The sequence below is a fragment of the Saccopteryx leptura genome, chromosome 10 (genome assembly GCF_036850995.1).
Source record: "Saccopteryx leptura isolate mSacLep1 chromosome 10, mSacLep1_pri_phased_curated, whole genome shotgun sequence".
NCBI classification, from domain to species: domain Eukaryota; kingdom Metazoa; phylum Chordata; class Mammalia; order Chiroptera; family Emballonuridae; genus Saccopteryx; species Saccopteryx leptura.
The window spans coordinates 3,425,228-3,443,116 of NC_089512.1; the positions used below are offsets into that span (position 1 = coordinate 3,425,228).

The 17,889-nt window shown below is 56.8% G+C and overlaps 1 protein-coding gene across 2 annotated transcripts; it reads left to right on the forward strand.

Moving 5' to 3' along the window:
• The first annotated feature begins 722 nt into the window (after window positions 1-722).
• Window positions 723-17,778, forward strand: TRNT1 (tRNA nucleotidyl transferase 1). 2 transcript variants are annotated; one of them, XM_066352005.1, is made up of 9 exons: window positions 723-764; window positions 1,537-1,678; window positions 4,763-4,956; window positions 7,885-8,023; window positions 10,125-10,251; window positions 13,941-14,134; window positions 14,802-15,055; window positions 15,380-15,650; window positions 17,690-17,778. In XM_066352005.1, exons 2-8 carry the CDS (start codon window positions 1,537-1,539, stop codon window positions 15,626-15,628), a joined length of 1,299 nt encoding a protein of 432 aa, XP_066208102.1. In that variant the 5' UTR covers window positions 723-764; the 3' UTR covers window positions 15,629-15,650; window positions 17,690-17,778. The 2 variants fall into 2 exon arrangements, with proteins under 2 accessions (XP_066208102.1, XP_066208103.1); XM_066352006.1 differs by lacking the exon at window positions 723-764 and adding an exon at window positions 782-880.
• The last annotated feature ends 111 nt before the right edge of the window (window positions 17,779-17,889 follow it).

Here is a 17,889-nt window from a genome sequence, read left to right on the forward strand (position 1 = left end):
AGATAGATGATCATTTCATTTCCACTCCTTTGCCCCTCTCTTCACTCCTCTGCTTTGGGGGGAAACGAATGCAAGAACTGAGTCAAGTGCAAGCTCTTCACTTGACAAGCTACAAAAGCTTGCAGACCAGGAAAGACAAGGGTTGCACCAACCGGGTGGGAACATAAAATACGCCCAGTAATTTCAATGGACTGGGACCGGCGTGTGTGTGTGTGTGTGTGTGTGTGTGGGGGGGCTTCCATTTACAGTAAGCGCGTCTTGAACGCTGTGTCTTCGACGCTGATTATTATTATTATTTTTAAAGTATCTTTTTCCCGCGCGGAGCTCAGGGGCCAGAAGGGTACGGAGTCCAGGGCGAATCGGGGAGCCGGCAAGAACAAGTGAACCCCCGCGGAGGGGCGTTCACAGGAAAACAGCATCCCTGATCCAAGATCACACAGGTGTGCAATGCACACGGGCGGCCGACCCCCTCTGGGAAAGCAAGCGGTGCGCGAAAATGCACCGGAAACTCAGGGGGCGCTGGTCCCCACGGGGCCCCAGGGGGCGGGCTAACGCGCGCGATCTCCCTAGACGTGTAGAAGCCCGAATACGCCCCGCCCACACCGCCTTGCCCCGCCCACACCCGCCTTGCCCCGCTCCGCCCACAAATCGCCACACCCACGCCCTTCTTGCACTTCCTACTGGCCAGAGTCCGGCGCGCGCCAGTGACGTCACAGAGACCGCCGACCGGAAGTGCGTGCAGGGCAACCTCAGCGACGGGGCTGGTGAGCGTGTTGGGGTCACGCACCGCAGGGAAGGGGGCGGCGGTGGGAGTCAGAGGTGGTCCGCGCGTGGGGCCCAGGGTGGGAAGAGGCTCGTCCGCGCCGGGCCGCCGCCCACCGTGAGTCCCCGGCACCCTTTGGTGCCGCGCGCCTGGGCCCGCAGCGTGTCGCTGGGCCTCGCGGCCCGGCGCCGGCTGTGGAGACGCCTCCTCGGGACCGGTCCCCGCGGGCTTTCCGCGTGGAGGCGGCGGGGGCGCGAGCCGCGCTGCGGTGGGCTGGGCCGGACGCTCGTCCCTGTCGGGGAACGCCGCCCCCCCCCCGGCACCTGCCTTCCACGGAAAGGAGCGGTTCTGCGGCCGGGGCCGCCCCGCGGAGCCACCTGGCGTGGGGAACGCTGTGCGGGCGGCGAGCCGAGGGCGGGGTGGGTGGCCCCGGGGGCGGCGCGGCTGGCCGGCGAGGCTGGGGGGTCAGGGAGGTGGTCCCGGGGACGGGGCCAGGGATGCCCGATGGGGCGGGGACCGAGGCCGACGAGCGCCAGGTGACACCCGGGGGACCTAGTGTCTCCTGCCCGTCGGGCCCGCCCTGCTGGCGGCCCGCCTCCCAGGAGGGCCTGCTGACGACAGTGAGCTGACCTCTGCCAGCCTAGCCGCCCCCACCCCCCCGGGACCTCCCGTCAGGAGCTCAACTCCTCCGCTGGGACGTGCAATTGCGGCCTGCCCCGTGTTCCCGCCGCGTTTTTCAAGTCCGTCCTGGTGCGCGCGCGTTTGTGTCGCAGATGCTGAGGTGCCTGCTGCACCCCTGGGGGCCGAGCCTCGGCGGGACTGGACTGCACCTCCTGAAGCGACACCTGTTCACCATGAAGCTGCAGTCTCCCGAGTTCCAGTCCCTTTTCACGGAGGGCTTGAAGAGCCTCACGGGTGAGCCTGCCTGCCTTGTGCCCTGGAAGCCCGTGCGGATGGAGAAGCAGAGGGTCCCCGTGTTGTTTTTAGCCAGTGAGAGAAAGGCCTGCAATGGGTAATGCTAAGCTATAGCTGGATCACAAGAAGAGGCAGGAGAATGACCAGGGAAGAGCGTGTTTATTTCTGTGTGTGAAGGGCTTCCGTGTGGTGCGGGACAGGCTGCTCAGCCTTTCAAAGCCCGTGGTTTAGTGGCACCTGCAACCTGAGGATGAGGTGTTTGTATGTGGACACGTGACCCGCACGGTGGTGGTTTGCAGCCCTGGCTGCCATCAGATGCCCCTGGGGAGTTTGAAAACCTCCCGTGCTGGGGTCCTGCCCCTGACCTGGACTGGAGTCTCCGGGGAGCATGGGTATCTAGACATTTTTATGAAAACTTCATTCGTTCTGATGTTCAGAAGGAGGGGTGATTCCTGCTTTAAAGGGGTGTTACTTGTTCCTAAAGCCCCTTTCCTGTTCCTGAATTGGGGCAACTTTTTTTTAGGTCAGAAGGTAAATGGTCCAGACCTTGTTGATTGTTACAGGTTCCTCACGTAGTTCTGAGGTACAGGGCCTGCAGCTGCTGCCCTGCCCAATAGAAATGTGCCTCACACGCACCGTCACCTAGTAGCCACAGTAACAGGTAAAAAGAAGTGGGCGAAATTAATTTCAGTAATTATTTTCAGCACATCTCATTTAATCTAGCATATTTGAGATACTGTCATTTTATTATAAGGTTTGCATCAAAAGCGGTTAATGAGATACTTCATGTCCTTCCTTCCTTGTAAGTCTTGCAAGCAGACCGTCCCAGTTCAGGCTGCCCACATTTCTGGTGCTCAGTAACCGCGTGGGGCTGCTGTTTGGACAGCACGGGTCTCACGGCTCCAGATTTGAGCTGAATTCCAGATTGTTGTCGCCATGTGTCTCCCTTCTCCTGGTCTTCCCGTGTTTAATTGCAGACGGCTGCTGGCAGCCAGCCAGCCGATGACTGCACACCAGGGGCTGCCTCAGCTTACCCTGCTCCTGTGTGTTTCTTTTGGAAACAGGTTCTCAAACATTGACTGCAGGAGCTCAGTTTTCTCCTTGGGGAGTGGTGAAGTGCTAATAAAGTCAGCATGCTGAGGAAGTAGTGACTGCCCCCGAGATCTTGTCCTGGAAAGACTGGCAGATGGGAGCATGGCCCTGTTCCAGAGTTGACCTTTTGTAGGCTGCAGTGGGAGAGTAAAGAAGGGAGTTGTCTAGTGAAGTGCTCGATAGTTGAAAAGCAAACAATTGCTTTTATTTTGTCTTTGCTGCTTTTTAAAGACCTTATTAAAATATTCTGTACGAAAACAAATACGGAGACGCCCAGAGAGAAGAGACCCGATGGGCATTGTGTGGTGAGGGTGACCACTAGTTCTCACCCTCACAGGTGCTCTGCCATCTGGGAAATCAGTTTCCAGGATGCAAGAATTAGGAAGTTAGGATGGTGTATTGTGCTCATACAGGGCTTTATAGTTTGTCAGTTTATTTCATGTACTTCATTTTTCATTTTGCGTGAGGACAACCATTTAATGCTATTGTTACATAAGATTGCTTCCCCGTTCTGCACATGAGACTTACGTCTCACGTGCAGTGTTCTTTGCTCAAGTCACAGAGGTAGTGGATGGGCCAGGAGCCTTTGATCGCATGGTTTTGGTCCATATTGACTGCTGGGCGATAGTGCTGAGGGTGTGTGATGTCAGAAAGTCGCCCTGTTGACATTCAGGACAATAGGAACAAGCTGATCACTCCCGGAAACTGAAGAAGGTGGTCACAGCCCTGCCATGTAATGGGCTCCCTGCTCACACTTCCTGCTCACCAGCCCTCTCCTCCAGCACTCAGTTCAACCGGGAAAGGGAAGACCTTCATGAAAATGGAGTCATCTGAGTTTTCTGACACATTAGTGTCACGGTGTTTTGATTGTTAATGAGAATAATTAACAGCAGTTTAGTATCAGACATGAAGCAAACTACCAGTTTCAGAAGGTTTTGCATTTCTTGAACCTTAGCCTTAAGTTCACAGTTTAGTGGTATTAGGTGGTATTTCCACTGAGTATGTATGTGGTTGCAAAACCTGTTGGCATGTGGACTGCGTCCGTGTTCCTGGGAGCCTGAAGGTGTCAGTAGTGAGGGAGCTGGCGTCTGTAAGCTTGCCGTCCCTCCTGTTCCAGTCAGAATGAAGTCGCCCCTTCTCACAGTGTCAGGGCTCCTGGACATGCCTTTATCTGTTGTATTGAAATGTCAGAATTGCGAGTTTTATGGAAATAGGTACCCGTGTCCGTAGGCTGTTGACAATGGTGAATTCATTACTTCTGGGCTGGTTTCTTCTCCCTAACGCAGCTAATTCACTGGGTGACTGGGCTCTCACTTTACCATGGCCGAGCCAATCTGACCATCTTCAAACTGGTTGTCTGTGAATTCATTGTTGACCTTCCTCCAGTTACAGTAGGTTCATCTGAAAGAAAAGTGTGCCCTGGGTTTGCATCCCAAAAGTTGCTTAGATAGTGTTTTAATTTGGAGACGATACAGGCATTCCAGGGCGGGGGACCCAAAGGTTCACACCCACTGGAGGTTCTCGGCCTCACACCGGAAAGAATTCAAAGGTGAGCCAGTGTCAAATTTGAAGTGAGTTCGTTAGTGAAGCGATGAGACAGAGAGCAGCTACCTCACAGACAGAGCAGCTCCTCCGCCCTGGAGTGGGCTTTCTTCCTCCATTGAGGCTCCCTCAGTCCAGGGTGGGGCATTCAGGGGGAGGGGTGAGGATTTCCAGGAAGACCTCCGCTGGCTGCTCAGGTGCATAGTTTGGCATGCTAGTGAGGCTAGGGGTCACATTAGGTGAAGTTTGTCACCTTTCAGTTCCAGCTGGTCGTCCGCTGGTTCTCAGCCTTCAGTCTGGCGGCTGGTCTTCCCTGCCAGTGTCTGCAGCTCCACGGGGTGTAGCCGTCCTGCCTCCTGCCCTGTCTGCCGGCTCCCGGGCTGGAGAACCCCGGACCCCTCCCCTGTGCTTAAAAGCAACGTGTTGAAACGAAGATGCCTTTCTCCTCAGAATTATTTGTCAAAGAGAAGCACGAGTTACGCATCGCAGGCGGCGCCGTGCGGGACTTGCTGAACGGCGTCAAGCCGCAGGACGTGGACTTCGCCACCACCGCCACCCCGGAGCAGATGAAGGGGCTGTTCCAGGCGGCGGGCGTCCGCATGATCAACAACAAGGGAGAGAAGCACGGGACCATCACGGCCAGGGTGAGGGGACGCTCGCAGCCTGCCTCCTCCTGGCCCAGTGACTCAGGGTGAGGGGACGCTCGCAGCCTGCCTCCTCCCGCTCAGTGACTCAGGGTGAGGGGACGCTCGCAGCCTGCCTCCTCCTGGCCCAGTGACTCAGGGTGAGGGGACGCTCGCAGCCTGCCTCCTCCCGGCCCAGTGACTCAGGGTGAGGGGACGCTCGCAGCCTGCCTCCCCCCGGCCCAGTGACTCAGGGTGAGGGGACGCTCGCAGCCTGCCTCCTCCCGGCTCAGTGACTCGGACACCGGTCCTAGTCAGAGAGAGCAGATGCCGGCAAGAGCCTCGCCACAGGCAGCCTTCTCCCTCCCCTGCACCGTTCCTCTCTGCGTGCTTACCGGTCCCGGCACACTGCACACTGCCGAGCACACTGTTCCTCTCTGCGCGCTTACGGTCCCGGCACCCTGCACACTGCCGAGCACACCGTTCTCTCTGCGCGCTTACGGTCCCGGCACCCTGCACACTGCCGAGCACACCGTTCCTCTCTGCGCGCTTACGGTCCCGGCACACTGCCGAGCACACCGTTCCTCTCTGCGCGCTTACCGGTCCCGGCACACTGCCGAGCACACCGTTCCTCTCTGCGCGCTTACCGGTCCCGGCACACTGCCGAGCACACCGTTCCTCTCTGCGCTTACCGGTCCCGGCACACTGCACACTGCCGAGCACACCATTCCTCTCTGCGGTCCCGGCACACTGCCGAGCACACCGTTCTGTCGTGGTGTTTGTTTGCGGCTGACTCCCCATTTTCACATGGGGTCTGTTGACAGATGTCCTGCTCGGGAGGGAGGGGGTGTCACCCCTGTGGTTCGGTCACATCAGGGTGTGTGCCAGGACCCCGTGCCCAGCTGCACCCTGAGCATACTGAGACCGCGTCCCGGTGGCGTCTGCGTTTCTGCAGTTAACGGCACTTCTTGGCCGTGGCTTTCGGAGTGGGTGTGCTCCGGACTCGTTCCTGGGCGGTCACACGGTCAGGGTCCTCTCGGTGGACCCCAGCCACCATGTTTCAGTCCTGGTTTTGGGCCCTCACTGGATGGTCTGGGTGGCTGTCCGCTGCCCGCTGGGCCCCCTGCGCTGCTCCCGGGGCCTCCCGAGTCTCCCTTTGTCCACAGCCTGTGTCCTGGGTGCTGCAGGTGGGTCTGGTGCCGCCCGTGTTCTGACTGTCCAGAACCTGGGTGAGCTGACACATCTTTCCCCTCTGCTCTCAGCAGTGTTGTTGATGGTGACTCGAGCAGGGAGTTCTCTCGGGACTGGGCCAGCTTTCCTGGGGCCACCAGGAAGCCTCAGCCCCAGCGAGGTCTCTGGCAGACCGGGCTCTTCCTTTTGGAAGCCTTTCTGGTCTTTTTCTCACTGCTGGTTTTATTTTCAGGCTGATGCCTTGCTCAGTGGGCCTCCTGAATTCTCTCTTCATTGCCTGGTTCAGGCTCTTCCCGTTGGAAACTCGGTGACATGGTGTGTAGACCACGGTGGCTGATCCAGTCTGTCCTGTTGTCTCCTGTGTCTTTTATTCTCCTGACTGGTCTTTACTTTCCACTGGATTGCCGTACCTCAGCCACCAGTCTTTCTGCTCCATACGCAGGTTTCCTGTCTCTTGAAATTCTAGTGGTCTTTCCGAGAATATCTCCTTTGAAAGTTTCTGTCTTACTTCCTTGGAATCCCACTCAGAGTTCTCCAGTAATGTTATTTCCTCTGTCTTTCCTTCGGCTTCACTTAAGTGGGGTGTGCTTGGCCCCCTCCGTGACTGGGGTGATCCCCCAGTGTGTGTCAGGTGGCTGGAGAGCTTCTCAGTCCCGTGTGGAGGTGCCCGCAGGCAGGACGCAGCGTGGCCCCCGCCCTCCGTAGGTGGGCGTTGTCACTGGGACAGCCGGGAGCTGTCCAGCGTGGCCTGGTTTGAGGGGGCCCGCTGGGAGCTGCAAACCCCGGTGGGGAAAGGGCTCGGTGTGCCGACGTTCCTCGCGTTCCCCTGCTCTCCTTGTGGTGTGGCTCCGTGGTCGTCGGTGCTGCTGTCCAGTGGGGACTGTGTGCAGGCCAGCCTCCTGGGTGGGTTAGTGAGGGCTTTGTGGGGGTCCTTTGTACGCGTCTCACGCAGTCCTCATGTTGCGAGCCCTTTCCTCCCTCTGGTCTGCGAGCACTGAGCTCAGGTGCAGAGCTCTGAATTCCGCAGCGAGCACGCACCTAGAGAAGAGTGTGATGTGGGAGCTTCTAGAACGGACCTCTAGTGGTCATCCGCCCGGGCTTCCGTTCCCGAGGAGAGAGCCCGACCCCGCGTGGCATGATGGCCAGTGCTGCTCGCCCCGTATGCAATGTGTGCTGCCCGTCAGTGCGGGCTTGCATGCTGCGTCCCTCCCTCCCTCCCTTTTTCCCTCCCTCCCTCCTTTCTTCCCTCCCTCCCTCCCTCCCTCCTTCCCTCCCTCCGTCCCATGCATGTCTGCACAGGCCCTGCGGCGTGCCCTGCTCCACCCGCATGCCCGTCCAAGGCTCCTTGACCTGTCAGCGGCAGACAGGCCGTGGCCCAGACAGACGCTGTGCGGGCTAGTCAGTGCTGTCCTGGTGGTCAGTGCTGTCCTGGTGGTCAGTGCTGTCCGTATGTCCATCTCTGCCCTTGCGGCTCCGCCCTGCACGGGTCTGTTAGCGCTCCTCCCAGAAGTGTCCGTGTGCGTGGCGTTCTGCCCGTCACGGGGCCGCTTCTGCATCAGACGCACGTGCTCAGAGCAGGACGGGTTATCATCTGTAAGCACAGTCCTCGGGTCCCGTGGGTGCGTGTCCGCCTCGGCGTACACGTGCGCTGGTGGACGTTAAGTAGGACGACCAGACACCCCGCTGTCAGGACGCGTGTTTGCAGTCTATCCAGTGGTACTAAAAACTAACTTTTATAAAACGTACATTGAATTTCAGCTTCATCAGGAAAATTTTGAGATCACCACACTGCGGATCGACGTGGTCACCGACGGGAGACACGCGGAGGTGGAATTCACGACCGACTGGCTGAGGGACGCGGAGCGCAGAGACCTCACCATCAACTCCATGTTCCTCGGTAACCGCGGCGACACGTGGGTCACGGGGCTGTCGGGAGGCCTCTTCTCTGGAGAAGCCTGCGTTCTGGAGTGTTGTGCCACTTGTGAGGTGGCCTTCATGTCCGCTAAGAGACAGTGTAGCACAGTGGTTACAAGATGACCGGACCCCAGGTCCCTGGGTTCGGGTTCTGACCCGTCCCTAGCTGTGATGGGAAGATGTCAGTGGCGCGTCCTGTGAGGGTCTCTGAGGCCCGGGGTGTCCCTGATCCAAGTCCTAGATCAGCCCGGGCACTGCCATCGCTCGGTCGTGTGACCCTGCGAGGTGCACGTGAGAACACTGGCGTTTCAGCAGAGAGCGGGCAGTGTGCACCCACACAGTGACACCCACCCATGTGGCTCTCTGACAGTGTGTCCCCTCTCCCGCCCGGGCCTGGCACACGTTGGGTCACGACTCCCGCTTGTGTGGCGCGCTCTCCAGGGCGTGCGGGAGTTGTCTGGTCGGTCAGGCTGGCGGGAGGGGAAGTCTAGTGGTTGTCTCCTCTCGGCTGGCTTGTGGAAGGAGGGAGAGCCCTGAGGGGTCAGAGGCGAGTCAGGTCAGGGTTCCGTGCATGACTGAGCCTCGTTTTCTGTGCTTAAAACTCAGGAAAGCCCTATATCAGGCATCCCCAAAGTACGGCCCGCGGGCCGCATGCGGCCCCCTGAGGCCATTTATCCGGCCACCTACCACACTTCTGGAAAGGGCATCTCTTTCATTGGTGGTCAGTGAGAGGAGCACTGTATGTGGTGGCCCTCCAATGGTCTGAGGGACAGTGAACTGGCCCCCTGTGTAAAAAGTTTGGGGACCCCTGCCCTATATGTTTGATACTTTGGGTCTGAAACGAGAGAGAGAAAGAGCACCCAGTGTCGTCACCTCGTGTGACAGGGTCACAGTGAGGGCAGGTGATGGTCGAGTTTGCCTCACGCGATGGGCATTGCTCCACAGTGCGTGCGTGACAGACAGGTCCTGACGCTGTAAGCTGCCAGGTTGAGGCACGGACGTGGTCGCTGCTGTACGTCGTCACGGACCTCACGGAAAAGCTTCATGAGGTCAATAGACTCCATTTCACAGATGAGGAAACTGACTCAGATGTGAAGTAATTTCGCTCAGGTCAGAGAAAGCCGGGACCTGAGCCCTGGGGAGCGGTGGCCAGAGGGCGCCCAGGCGGTGGCGTGCCCCTCTCGGTGAAGTGGTCCCACTCCAGTGCCTGTCCGTCCTTCCGGCACCCTCACGTAGGTCGGTGCTGCAGGCAGCCGTCTAAACAGCCTCAGGACTGCCTTCTCAGCCTTCTCATCCACAGCTTGACCAGAACACAGAAACTAACTCTCCCCTTCAAAACGCTGGTTCCCAAACATCTGTGCTGGCCTGCTGGGCGCCGGGCCCGCTGACGTCACTGACCCTCCAGTGCACCTGGCTCTGTCGGCAGCGCCTCAAGCTGCCACGTCTTTATTCGCCATATCTTAAAAAATGACAGGCCAAGCAAAGCATGCACCAATGTGACTCTAATGTTTTAAGCATTTTTTTGTCCAAACTCTCTTCAGGCCTCAGTTGATGAAACATTCCTGGTGTGATGCTTCTGGTTACTTTATTTCTCTTATTTTCGCTTTTATCACACGCTATGTTTCCTTCCTGCACATCGTGATCTCCCTGCTCTCTGGGGAGCGGTACATTGTCACTTTGTAACAGTCACATTTTTGTTTTTATTTACCTACATTTTTTTTGTTCCATTTTTTTCTTTTTGAATCTGAAACATCTTAGATTTGCTATCCATATCAAATGCCATAAACCAAATCAGCTTGGGGGGGTGCCTCTTTCCCCCTCACCCACTGCGTCTGCCCGACCCCGTCTCTGGCCGCCACCAAGACGTCTGTGTCTGAGTTTTGATTTCTCCAGGTTGCATGTGTAAGTGAGCTCAGTGTACTTGCCTTTCCCAGTGGGGCTCAGCGCCGAGCCTGATGTCTCAGGGCCCGCCCACTCTCAGATGGCAACATTTGATTCTTGTCTGTGGCCGAGTGACTCACTGCAGACGTGTGCACGGGGTTATTACTCGCTGACATTTTTCTCCCCTCTCTTCATATGCCTAGGTTTCGATGGCACTTTATATGACTACTTTAATGGTTATGAAGATTTAAAAAATAAGAAAGTGAGATTTGTTGGACATGCTAAAAAGAGGATACAAGAAGATTACCTTAGAATCCTAAGATACTTCAGGTAAGAAATTCTAAAACCCTGTGAGTTATTACCGGAGTGCCGTTCTGACCCCGTGAATGCACCGCGCAGGCTGGTGTGCGAGGTGGCCACCTCCCAGGTGCTGCCTCCGGGGAGGCTCAGACCAGGCACCTCGCCCGGTTTCAGTTCCCAGCAGCTGCCACACCTGGAAGCTGTCCAGCCCCGCCCCGCCCTGGCCCACCCAGGACTGTGGGCCTCAACCCCTTGGGCCTGCCCTGTGCAGTTGGTGTGTGGTCCCCGCCTGTGAGCCACTCAGGACGGTCTTGGGCGTCACATCGGTCATCAGAGACACCACGTTCATGTAACTGTTATTACAGCAAGCTGTGACTGCTTTGTTACTGGTTCTTGTTGCTAACTCTTACTGCGCCTGATTTATAAATTGAAGTTTATCGTAGGCATAGATGTATATACTGGGAAACAGCATACACAGGTTCAGTGCTGGCTGCAGTTTCAGGCGTCTGTGGGAGGTCTTGGAATGCCCCCCCAATAAAGGAGACGGCTGTGTGACATTATTTAGAAACTTGATGTTTTCATTCCTAAAACGTAACCACATTTACTCCCTTCTGTGATCTCTTATCGAATTCAGCTTTTAGTCTTTCCTTGTGTCCATTTTTTTTTTTTTTTGTATTTTTCTGAAGCTGGAAACGGGGAGAGACAGACAGACTCCCGCATGCGCCCGACCGGGATCCACCCGGCACGCCCACCAGGGGGCGACGCTCTGCCCACCAGGGGGCAATGCTCTGCCCCTCCGGGGCGTCCCTCTGTTGCGACCAAAGCCACTCTAGCGCCTGGGGCAGAGGCCAAGGAGCCATCCCCAGCGCCCGGGCCATCTTTGCTCCAATGGAGCCTTGGCTGCGGGAGGGGAAGAGAGAGACAGAGAGGAAGGAGAGGGGGAGGGGTGGAGAAGCAGATGGGCGCTTCTCCTGTGTGCCCTGGCCAGTAATCGAACCTGGGACTTCTGCACTCCAGGCTGACGCTCTACCATTGAGCCAACCGGCCAGGGCCAAGTGTCCATTTTTTTTCAGTCAAGTATTTCCTGCCTTAGTCGTTCTTCACAGAGACATTTGAGAGCTTCTCTCAGGTCTGGCATTGCTCGGTGCTCTGAGCGCAGGGCATTGATCGGGAGCCCTTGCCTTCCTGTGGCTTAGTCCTGGGGTCACGGGCACCCTCCTAGGTGACCCTGGTAAGAATGAGATGCATTTGGATGGCTCTGTGGGGGGTGATGACTTGAACTCTAACCTTTTCATCAACTCTGCTGATTGGCTCCTTTGTGTCCATTAATATACTGATTTTCCCCAGTTGGGGTGATTGTCAGTGTTCTGTACCCCGCCACGTTGTCAGGTGCTGCTCCTTCAAACCTGAGCATCTGCAAGCAGCCTCTTGACAAAGAGGAGAGCTCAGTCCGAGCCAGGACGATTTCCCTGAGAGACCGGGGAAGTGAGCGGGTGTATGGAGACCGGGGAAGTGAGCGGGTGTATGGAGACCGGGGAAGTGAGCGGGTGTATGGAGACCGGGGAAGTGAGCGGGTGTATGGAGACCGGGGAAGTGAGCGGGTGTATGGAGACCAGGGAAGTGAGTGGGTGTACCTGAGGCTTCGGTGCTGAGCGTCCGTGAGGGCCTCTCCAGTCCCAGCGCTGGGTGTGTCATATGTGAAACTTCATTAAAAGTCCCGATGTGACCGGCCAGCTCTCAGGGACGGTGACTGGTCCAGGTCGGCCTTTGGTCTTGTGCGGGTGCCTTTATAAGAACACTCTGTTTTTGTTTCTTAAACTTTAAAAAAAAGGTATTGTGTTGACATGGTTTCAAGGTGTCCCATTCAGTATAACATCCTCTACACACTGCTCTGTGCCCCTCTATTCCCCATGCAAAGTCTCCACCCTTCCCCCCAGACCCTCATCCCCACCCCCTTCCCTCTGGGCTGTGCTGTCCTGGTGTCTGTAGCTCTGTGTTACATATATATAGTCTGGCTAATCCCTTCACCTTCTCTGATCCCATCCCCTCATCCCCTCCCCTCTGACAGCTGTCCACCTGTTCCCTGGGACCACTTCATCATGTCCATTAGATTCCACGTAAATCTGAGCTCATATGATATCTGTCTTTCTCTTCATGGCTTATTTCACTTAGCATGATCTCCACGTCTGTCCATGCTGTCGCAGAAGAGAAGATTTCCTTTTTCGTGGCCACGTAGTAGTATTCCGTTGTGTTTACGTACCACAGCTTTTTATCCACTTGTCCACTAACGGACACCTGGGCTGTTTCCAGATCTTGGCTATTGTAAACAATGCTGCTATAAACATGGGGGTGCTTTTTCTGAATTAGGGTTTTGGGATTCTTAGGATATATTCCTAAAAATGAGATAGCTGGGTCAAAAGGCAGTTCCATTTTTAATTTTCTGAGGAAACCCCATACAGTTCTCCACAGTGGCTGCACCAGTCTGCATTCCCACCAGCAGTGCAGGAGGGTTCCCTTTTCTCCACATTCTGGCCTGCACTTGTGTGTTGTTTTGTTAATGAGCCATTCTGACAGGTGTGAGGTGGTATCTCATTGTGGTTTTAATTTGCATTTCTCTGATGACTAGTGACTTTGAGCAGGTTTTCAAATGCCTCTTGGCCATCTGTATGTCTTCTTTGCAGAATTGTCTATTCAGCTCCTTTGCCCACTTTTTAATTGGGTTATTTGTGTTTCTGGTGTTTTTTAAGTTTTAATAAGTTTTCGTTATGAATCCACTATCAGATGTACTGGTGAATATGTTCTCCCACAGACTGGGTTGTCTATTTTGTTAATGTCTTTTGTTGTGCAAAAGCTTTTTAGTTCAACATAGTCCTTTATTTTACTTGCCCAAGGAGATTATTGCTAGGAGAGGCGTCTGAGCGTTCACTGCCCGTGTTTTCTGTAGTGGGCTCAGACTGGCTTCCTCCCACCAGCCTCTGCACAGGCTGCCAGTTTGGTGGGTTGGGGAACTGAGACGAGGGTACATTAACGAACGAGAGCCCCTACTTCAGGAGTCTCTTGGTCAAGAGCTTAGTATGGGGAAAGTGGCCCTATTCCAGAGGCTCTGACACTTCATTTCTCCCCAGAGAGGTGAGCAGCAGGTTCCATTTGGGTGGGGCCGACAGCCCCTCTGCAGAATTTCTCCCACTGGGGAGCCCCCCCCCCCGGGGTCGCAGGGAGGAAGACTCCAAGAGTCGACACTGATGCGGAGTGGGACCTTTCCCCCAGGAGGTGGCTAAGCCCCTTGACCAGTCCCCACAATAGGCTCCAAGGAACCCACACTTTGAATGTGTGAGCGCTAAGCCTCTCTCCCTTCCCCCGTGGAACTAAGAACCTTGTTTTTCTTCACCCACTGTGAGTACCAACTCAGGAAGTGACCGTGACGGCGCTGTAGGTGCTCGTCAGGGAGCTGGACGTGGAGGCGCGGTGGACGGCCTGGTTCTGGCCAGCGCTTGGAAGTGGCTTACACTTTTTTGGCTGTCAGGGTTTCTCACGTGGGGAAAAGAGCCAGTCCCTGGAGAGCTGACCGTGTGACTTACAGGACCCTTCCCACCGGACCCTCTGCTGTCTGTGATTAAACGGGGGGGGGGGGGGGGGGGGGGGGGGCAGTACTCCAGGCCGGAACACGTGCTTCCGGTAGATGCGGCAACACCGGTAACGCTGGGAATTCTGTTCCGTAGGTTTTATGGAAGAATTGTAGACAAGCCTGGTGACCACGACCCTGAGACTTTGGAAGCAATTGCAGAAAATGCCAGCGGCCTGGCTGGAATATCAGGGGAGAGGATTTGGGTGGAACTGAAAAAAATCCTTGGTGGTAATCACGTCAATCATCTGCTCCACCTCATCTACGACCTTGACGTGGCTCCGTACATCGGTGAGGCCGAGCTGTTACAACGGTGGCGTTTTCATCTGGTTTAAAATTTCATTGAAGAAATGTGTTTATATAGTTGAAGAATTCTCAGAGAAATGGAGTATTTTTAAATGAGCTTTGGGCATGGGGCAGGACAGTTGTCCGGGGTTGGAGAACAACTCAAACAGCGTGGACTAGTGACCGGGCTCTGTGAGCCTTTAGCCCCGTGACACGAGTCAGTTTCTGGGCTGGCGCTGCCGGGATCTAAAGGCAGGACCGAGCACAGCGTCTGTCCAGGGGAGGGCCGGGCGGTGGGGGTCAGTGCGCTCAGCACTCAGAGTGCCGAGGGCGGGGAGGGGCGGCTCAGTAAGGGGTACGGTTCTCCATGTCCCCCTCGGCAGCTTGGGCATAGTTCACGCAGGCAGTATGGAGGGGTGGGTGTTCTGTGGCCGTCTGTCAGCCAGGGGTCAGGAGCTGGCGACCAGATTGGCTCTGTTCCTCCTGCCGCTGGCTCTGGACACGAGCCCTTTGGAGTCCTCTCAGTTTGCGGAGTGAGGGGACGAGGACAGCAGCCGTGTCGCTCGGTCCCTGTGAGGTGGAGGGACTCGCGGGCGTGTCTGCGTACCACCTGGTGTTCTTCAGTAAGTTGATCCACAGTACAAACAGGTGAAACATACTTGTCTCCCTACAGGTTTACCTGCTAATGCAAGTTTAGAAGAGTTTGACAAAGTCTGTAAAAACGTTGAAGGTTTTTCACCAAAGCCAATGACTCTCTTGGCCTCATTATTCAAAGTGCAGGATGATGTCACAAAATTGGATTTGAGGTTGAAGATTTCAAAGGAGGAGAAGAACCTGGGTTTGTTCATCGTTAGACACAGGCAGGACCTGGTGAAAGCCGTGGACGGCCCCGAGCCGCTGAAGCCCTACCAGGACTTCCTCATAGACGTGAGTACGCCGGTGCTTGCGCGCCCCTGCGGTCGGTGCAGCGCCTGCCCGGCCCGCAGCGCAGTCTCCTTTGTTACGTCACGGTGGGGCCGTGCGCATGCGCGTGCGCGCCCCTGCGGTCGGTGCAGCGCCTGCATCAGTGCCCGGCCCGCAGCGCAGTCTCCTTTGTTACATCACGGTGGGGCCGTGCGCATGCGCGTGCGCGCCCCTGCCCCTGCGGTCGGTGCAGCGCCTGCATCAGTGCCCGGCCCACGGCGCAGTCTCCTTTGTTACGTCACGGTGGGGCCGTGCGCATGCTCTCTAACGTGTGACGTTGGCCCCCAGTGCAGGGAGCCCGACGCGGGCGCGCGCGTCCAGGAGCTGCTGAAGTACCAGGGCGAGCCCGGGCTCCTGCGGGGCCTGCAGCGCTGGTCGGTGCCCCCGTTCCCCGTGAGCGGCCACGACATCCGGAAGGCCGGCATCTCCTCCGGGAAGGAGATCGGGGCGCTGCTGCAGCAGCTGCGGGACCAGTGGAAGCAGAGCGGCTACCAGATGCAGAAGGACGAGCTGCTGAGCCACGTGAGGAAGAGCTGAGCCCAGGCCACCTGAGGGCGAGGTGGGCGCTCCTGTCCGGGCTGGTGCCTCCCCGCGGGGGGTGGGCGGGCGCCCCTCGGGGAACGGGGCCCCTCGGGAGAGAGGCGTCCCCTGCTGTGGACATGGGCCAGGGGCTCCACCGCCCTCCACCTCCTTCCTGAGCTCCTCCGGAAACGCTCCCCCGGGAAAGGACACGGGCTGTGCCTGTCTCAGACCCGTCTAGGCGTCCATTTTTTTTACACGTGGCATTACTAAGATTAATCTTTAAAAAAAAAAAATCAGTCTGTTTGGAAAAACATGTTTCTGGTATTTGCAATTGAAATACCCAGGTTATATTAATTTGGTATGTATCAGTTCTTACCTGAATTCCAGAATGAATTTATATTTGAAAATAGTTGAAAAATTTGCACAAAATACCCTGTAAAACAGGCGGCAGCTTCCTTCACCAGTCCTCCTGTGGCAAGCTGTTCGGTCCTCTCAATCAGGGCCAGGCCCTGGTGTGTGTGTCCGTGAGCAGGCCTGCGTCCACGCTCCGGGCTGACCCCGACATGCTCTCTGCGGGAGGCAGGTGGGTGGCATGGAGCCTGTTCCAGTTGCTCTGTGGACGTTTTATAGTTGACTTTCCTTTGTGTGTGGTCAGTTCTAGTTGGGCAGGAGAGGGAGACGCCAGGAAAATGCCTTGGCAAGTGGAACGGGGAAACTGAGGCAGACAGTTGAACACACTGGCTAAGCAGTTTATAGCCAGATATAAAAGTTCACTGCTCTAGAATTAGCATCTAGGCCTCAGTAATATTTAAGCTCCAGGCCCAGAAAAGCAGCAAAACCAGGTGGTTTTGACTGATAACCCCTGAAAGGCACACCTGGGGAAGCTGATGACTATTCTATCAAACGCCTCCCCCGGATCCCCAGTCTGCAAAAGCCCTCAAGACAAAGGGCTCAGGATGAGCTCCCCCTGTGGGGAGCCCTCGCCTCCCCCAGACGTGTGCCTCCTGAGTGCTGCGGGCCCCAGAAGACCTGCAGCCGGAGGAGCAGTGGGCAGCGGCAGCTCGTCCTGGGCTGACCCCCCGACCCTGTTAGGCCCTCTGACTTCCCCGTGTGGGCTCGCTCCTTTCCTGTAGATTTCTCGAGTCGAGGCAGCCCCACCTGGACTCCCCGTTGCTTCCAGTCCAGGCCCTTCCTTGTTGCATGAATGGCCCCTGCGGGTCACCTGGCCGAGTGCTGTACTGTCTCCTGAAGTCGGGAGCCCCGTGCCGCTGGCCTGCCCTTCCCGGGCCTCTGTCCTAGGCAGCAGCACTTCTGTGGAGGCCCAGACAGCAGCATGGACCCGGGGGCTCCCGCTGGGCAGTGCCACCCCGTGCAGGGGCACGTCTGCAGGCTTAGACGGGGCACGTCTCTACCCTGCACACCTGCCCGGACCCCCAGCACAGAATGCCTCCTGTTCTCAGTGGGATGTGTGCAGACTCAGCGATTTTAGAAGTCTGGTTTTGTCCTGGATAAAACCCTGTAAAATAGCATACGCACTTGTTGTTTCTATGTGGGAGAGTTTATTTGCACGTGTCGGTAACAGTACAGACCACTCCGAGTGGGACCGGGGGGCAGACGTGACGCCCCCGCCGCACAACGGTTGAACCAGTCCCTCCATAAACCCGGGGCCATCGTTAGTGGTGACGGCAGCGCTCGGGGAGAAGTGACATTGTGGCATTGGGGACCAGGTGGGCACATGCTAAAGAAGGCCGGCATGGTGAAGGCTCCGTGCCCGCTCTCCTGCGAATGTGTGGCCCCGGGCCAGCGTCAGGGTGGTCGGTAAGAGGACTGAGGACCGCAGCACTTCGTCTGGCGCAGCCTCGTGTCCTGCCCAGACCGCGAGCTTTTCCCAGTGAGTTCTGTGAGGCGGCAGGAACAGGAGCGAGTTAGACCCTCGGGTGCATGAGCAGAGGGGTAGGTGGTCTCCCCGTCTGTCGAGAGCTCCATCTCAGCTCTCACACCTGCAGCAGCTGCTGGACTGGACACTTGACATGGGCTCAAGCAAGGAACGTGTTTAACTCAGTTTTGTTCTTCAAGTTTACTTACAGATCTCCTTCAACCCACACTGAACAGAAGAACCTAGAGGCTCCTGCCACATCTGGCCTCAGCGAGGGGACGCGAGCATCGCCGCTCGGTCACCGAGGGTCCAGGTCCACGTGGGAGCAGAGTGACCGGTGTGACAGTCCAGACAGACACCCGACAAGTGCAGAGGGTACGAGTTTTTACACACACACAGC

What these genes read in the sequence shown, in the direction of transcription:
- TRNT1 (XM_066352005.1), top strand. Translation starts at nt 1,537, where the DNA reads ATGCTGAGGTGCCTGCTGCACCCCTGGGGGCCGAGCCTCGGCGGGACT. An exon ending in AGAATCCTAAGATACTTCAG is followed by an intron (nt 10,252 to 13,940) that starts GTAAGAAATTCT and finishes TCTGTTCCGTAG; the next exon opens with GTTTTATGGAAGAATTGTAG. An exon ending in ACCAGGACTTCCTCATAGAC is followed by an intron (nt 15,056 to 15,379) that starts GTGAGTACGCCG and finishes GTTGGCCCCCAG; the next exon opens with TGCAGGGAGCCCGACGCGGG.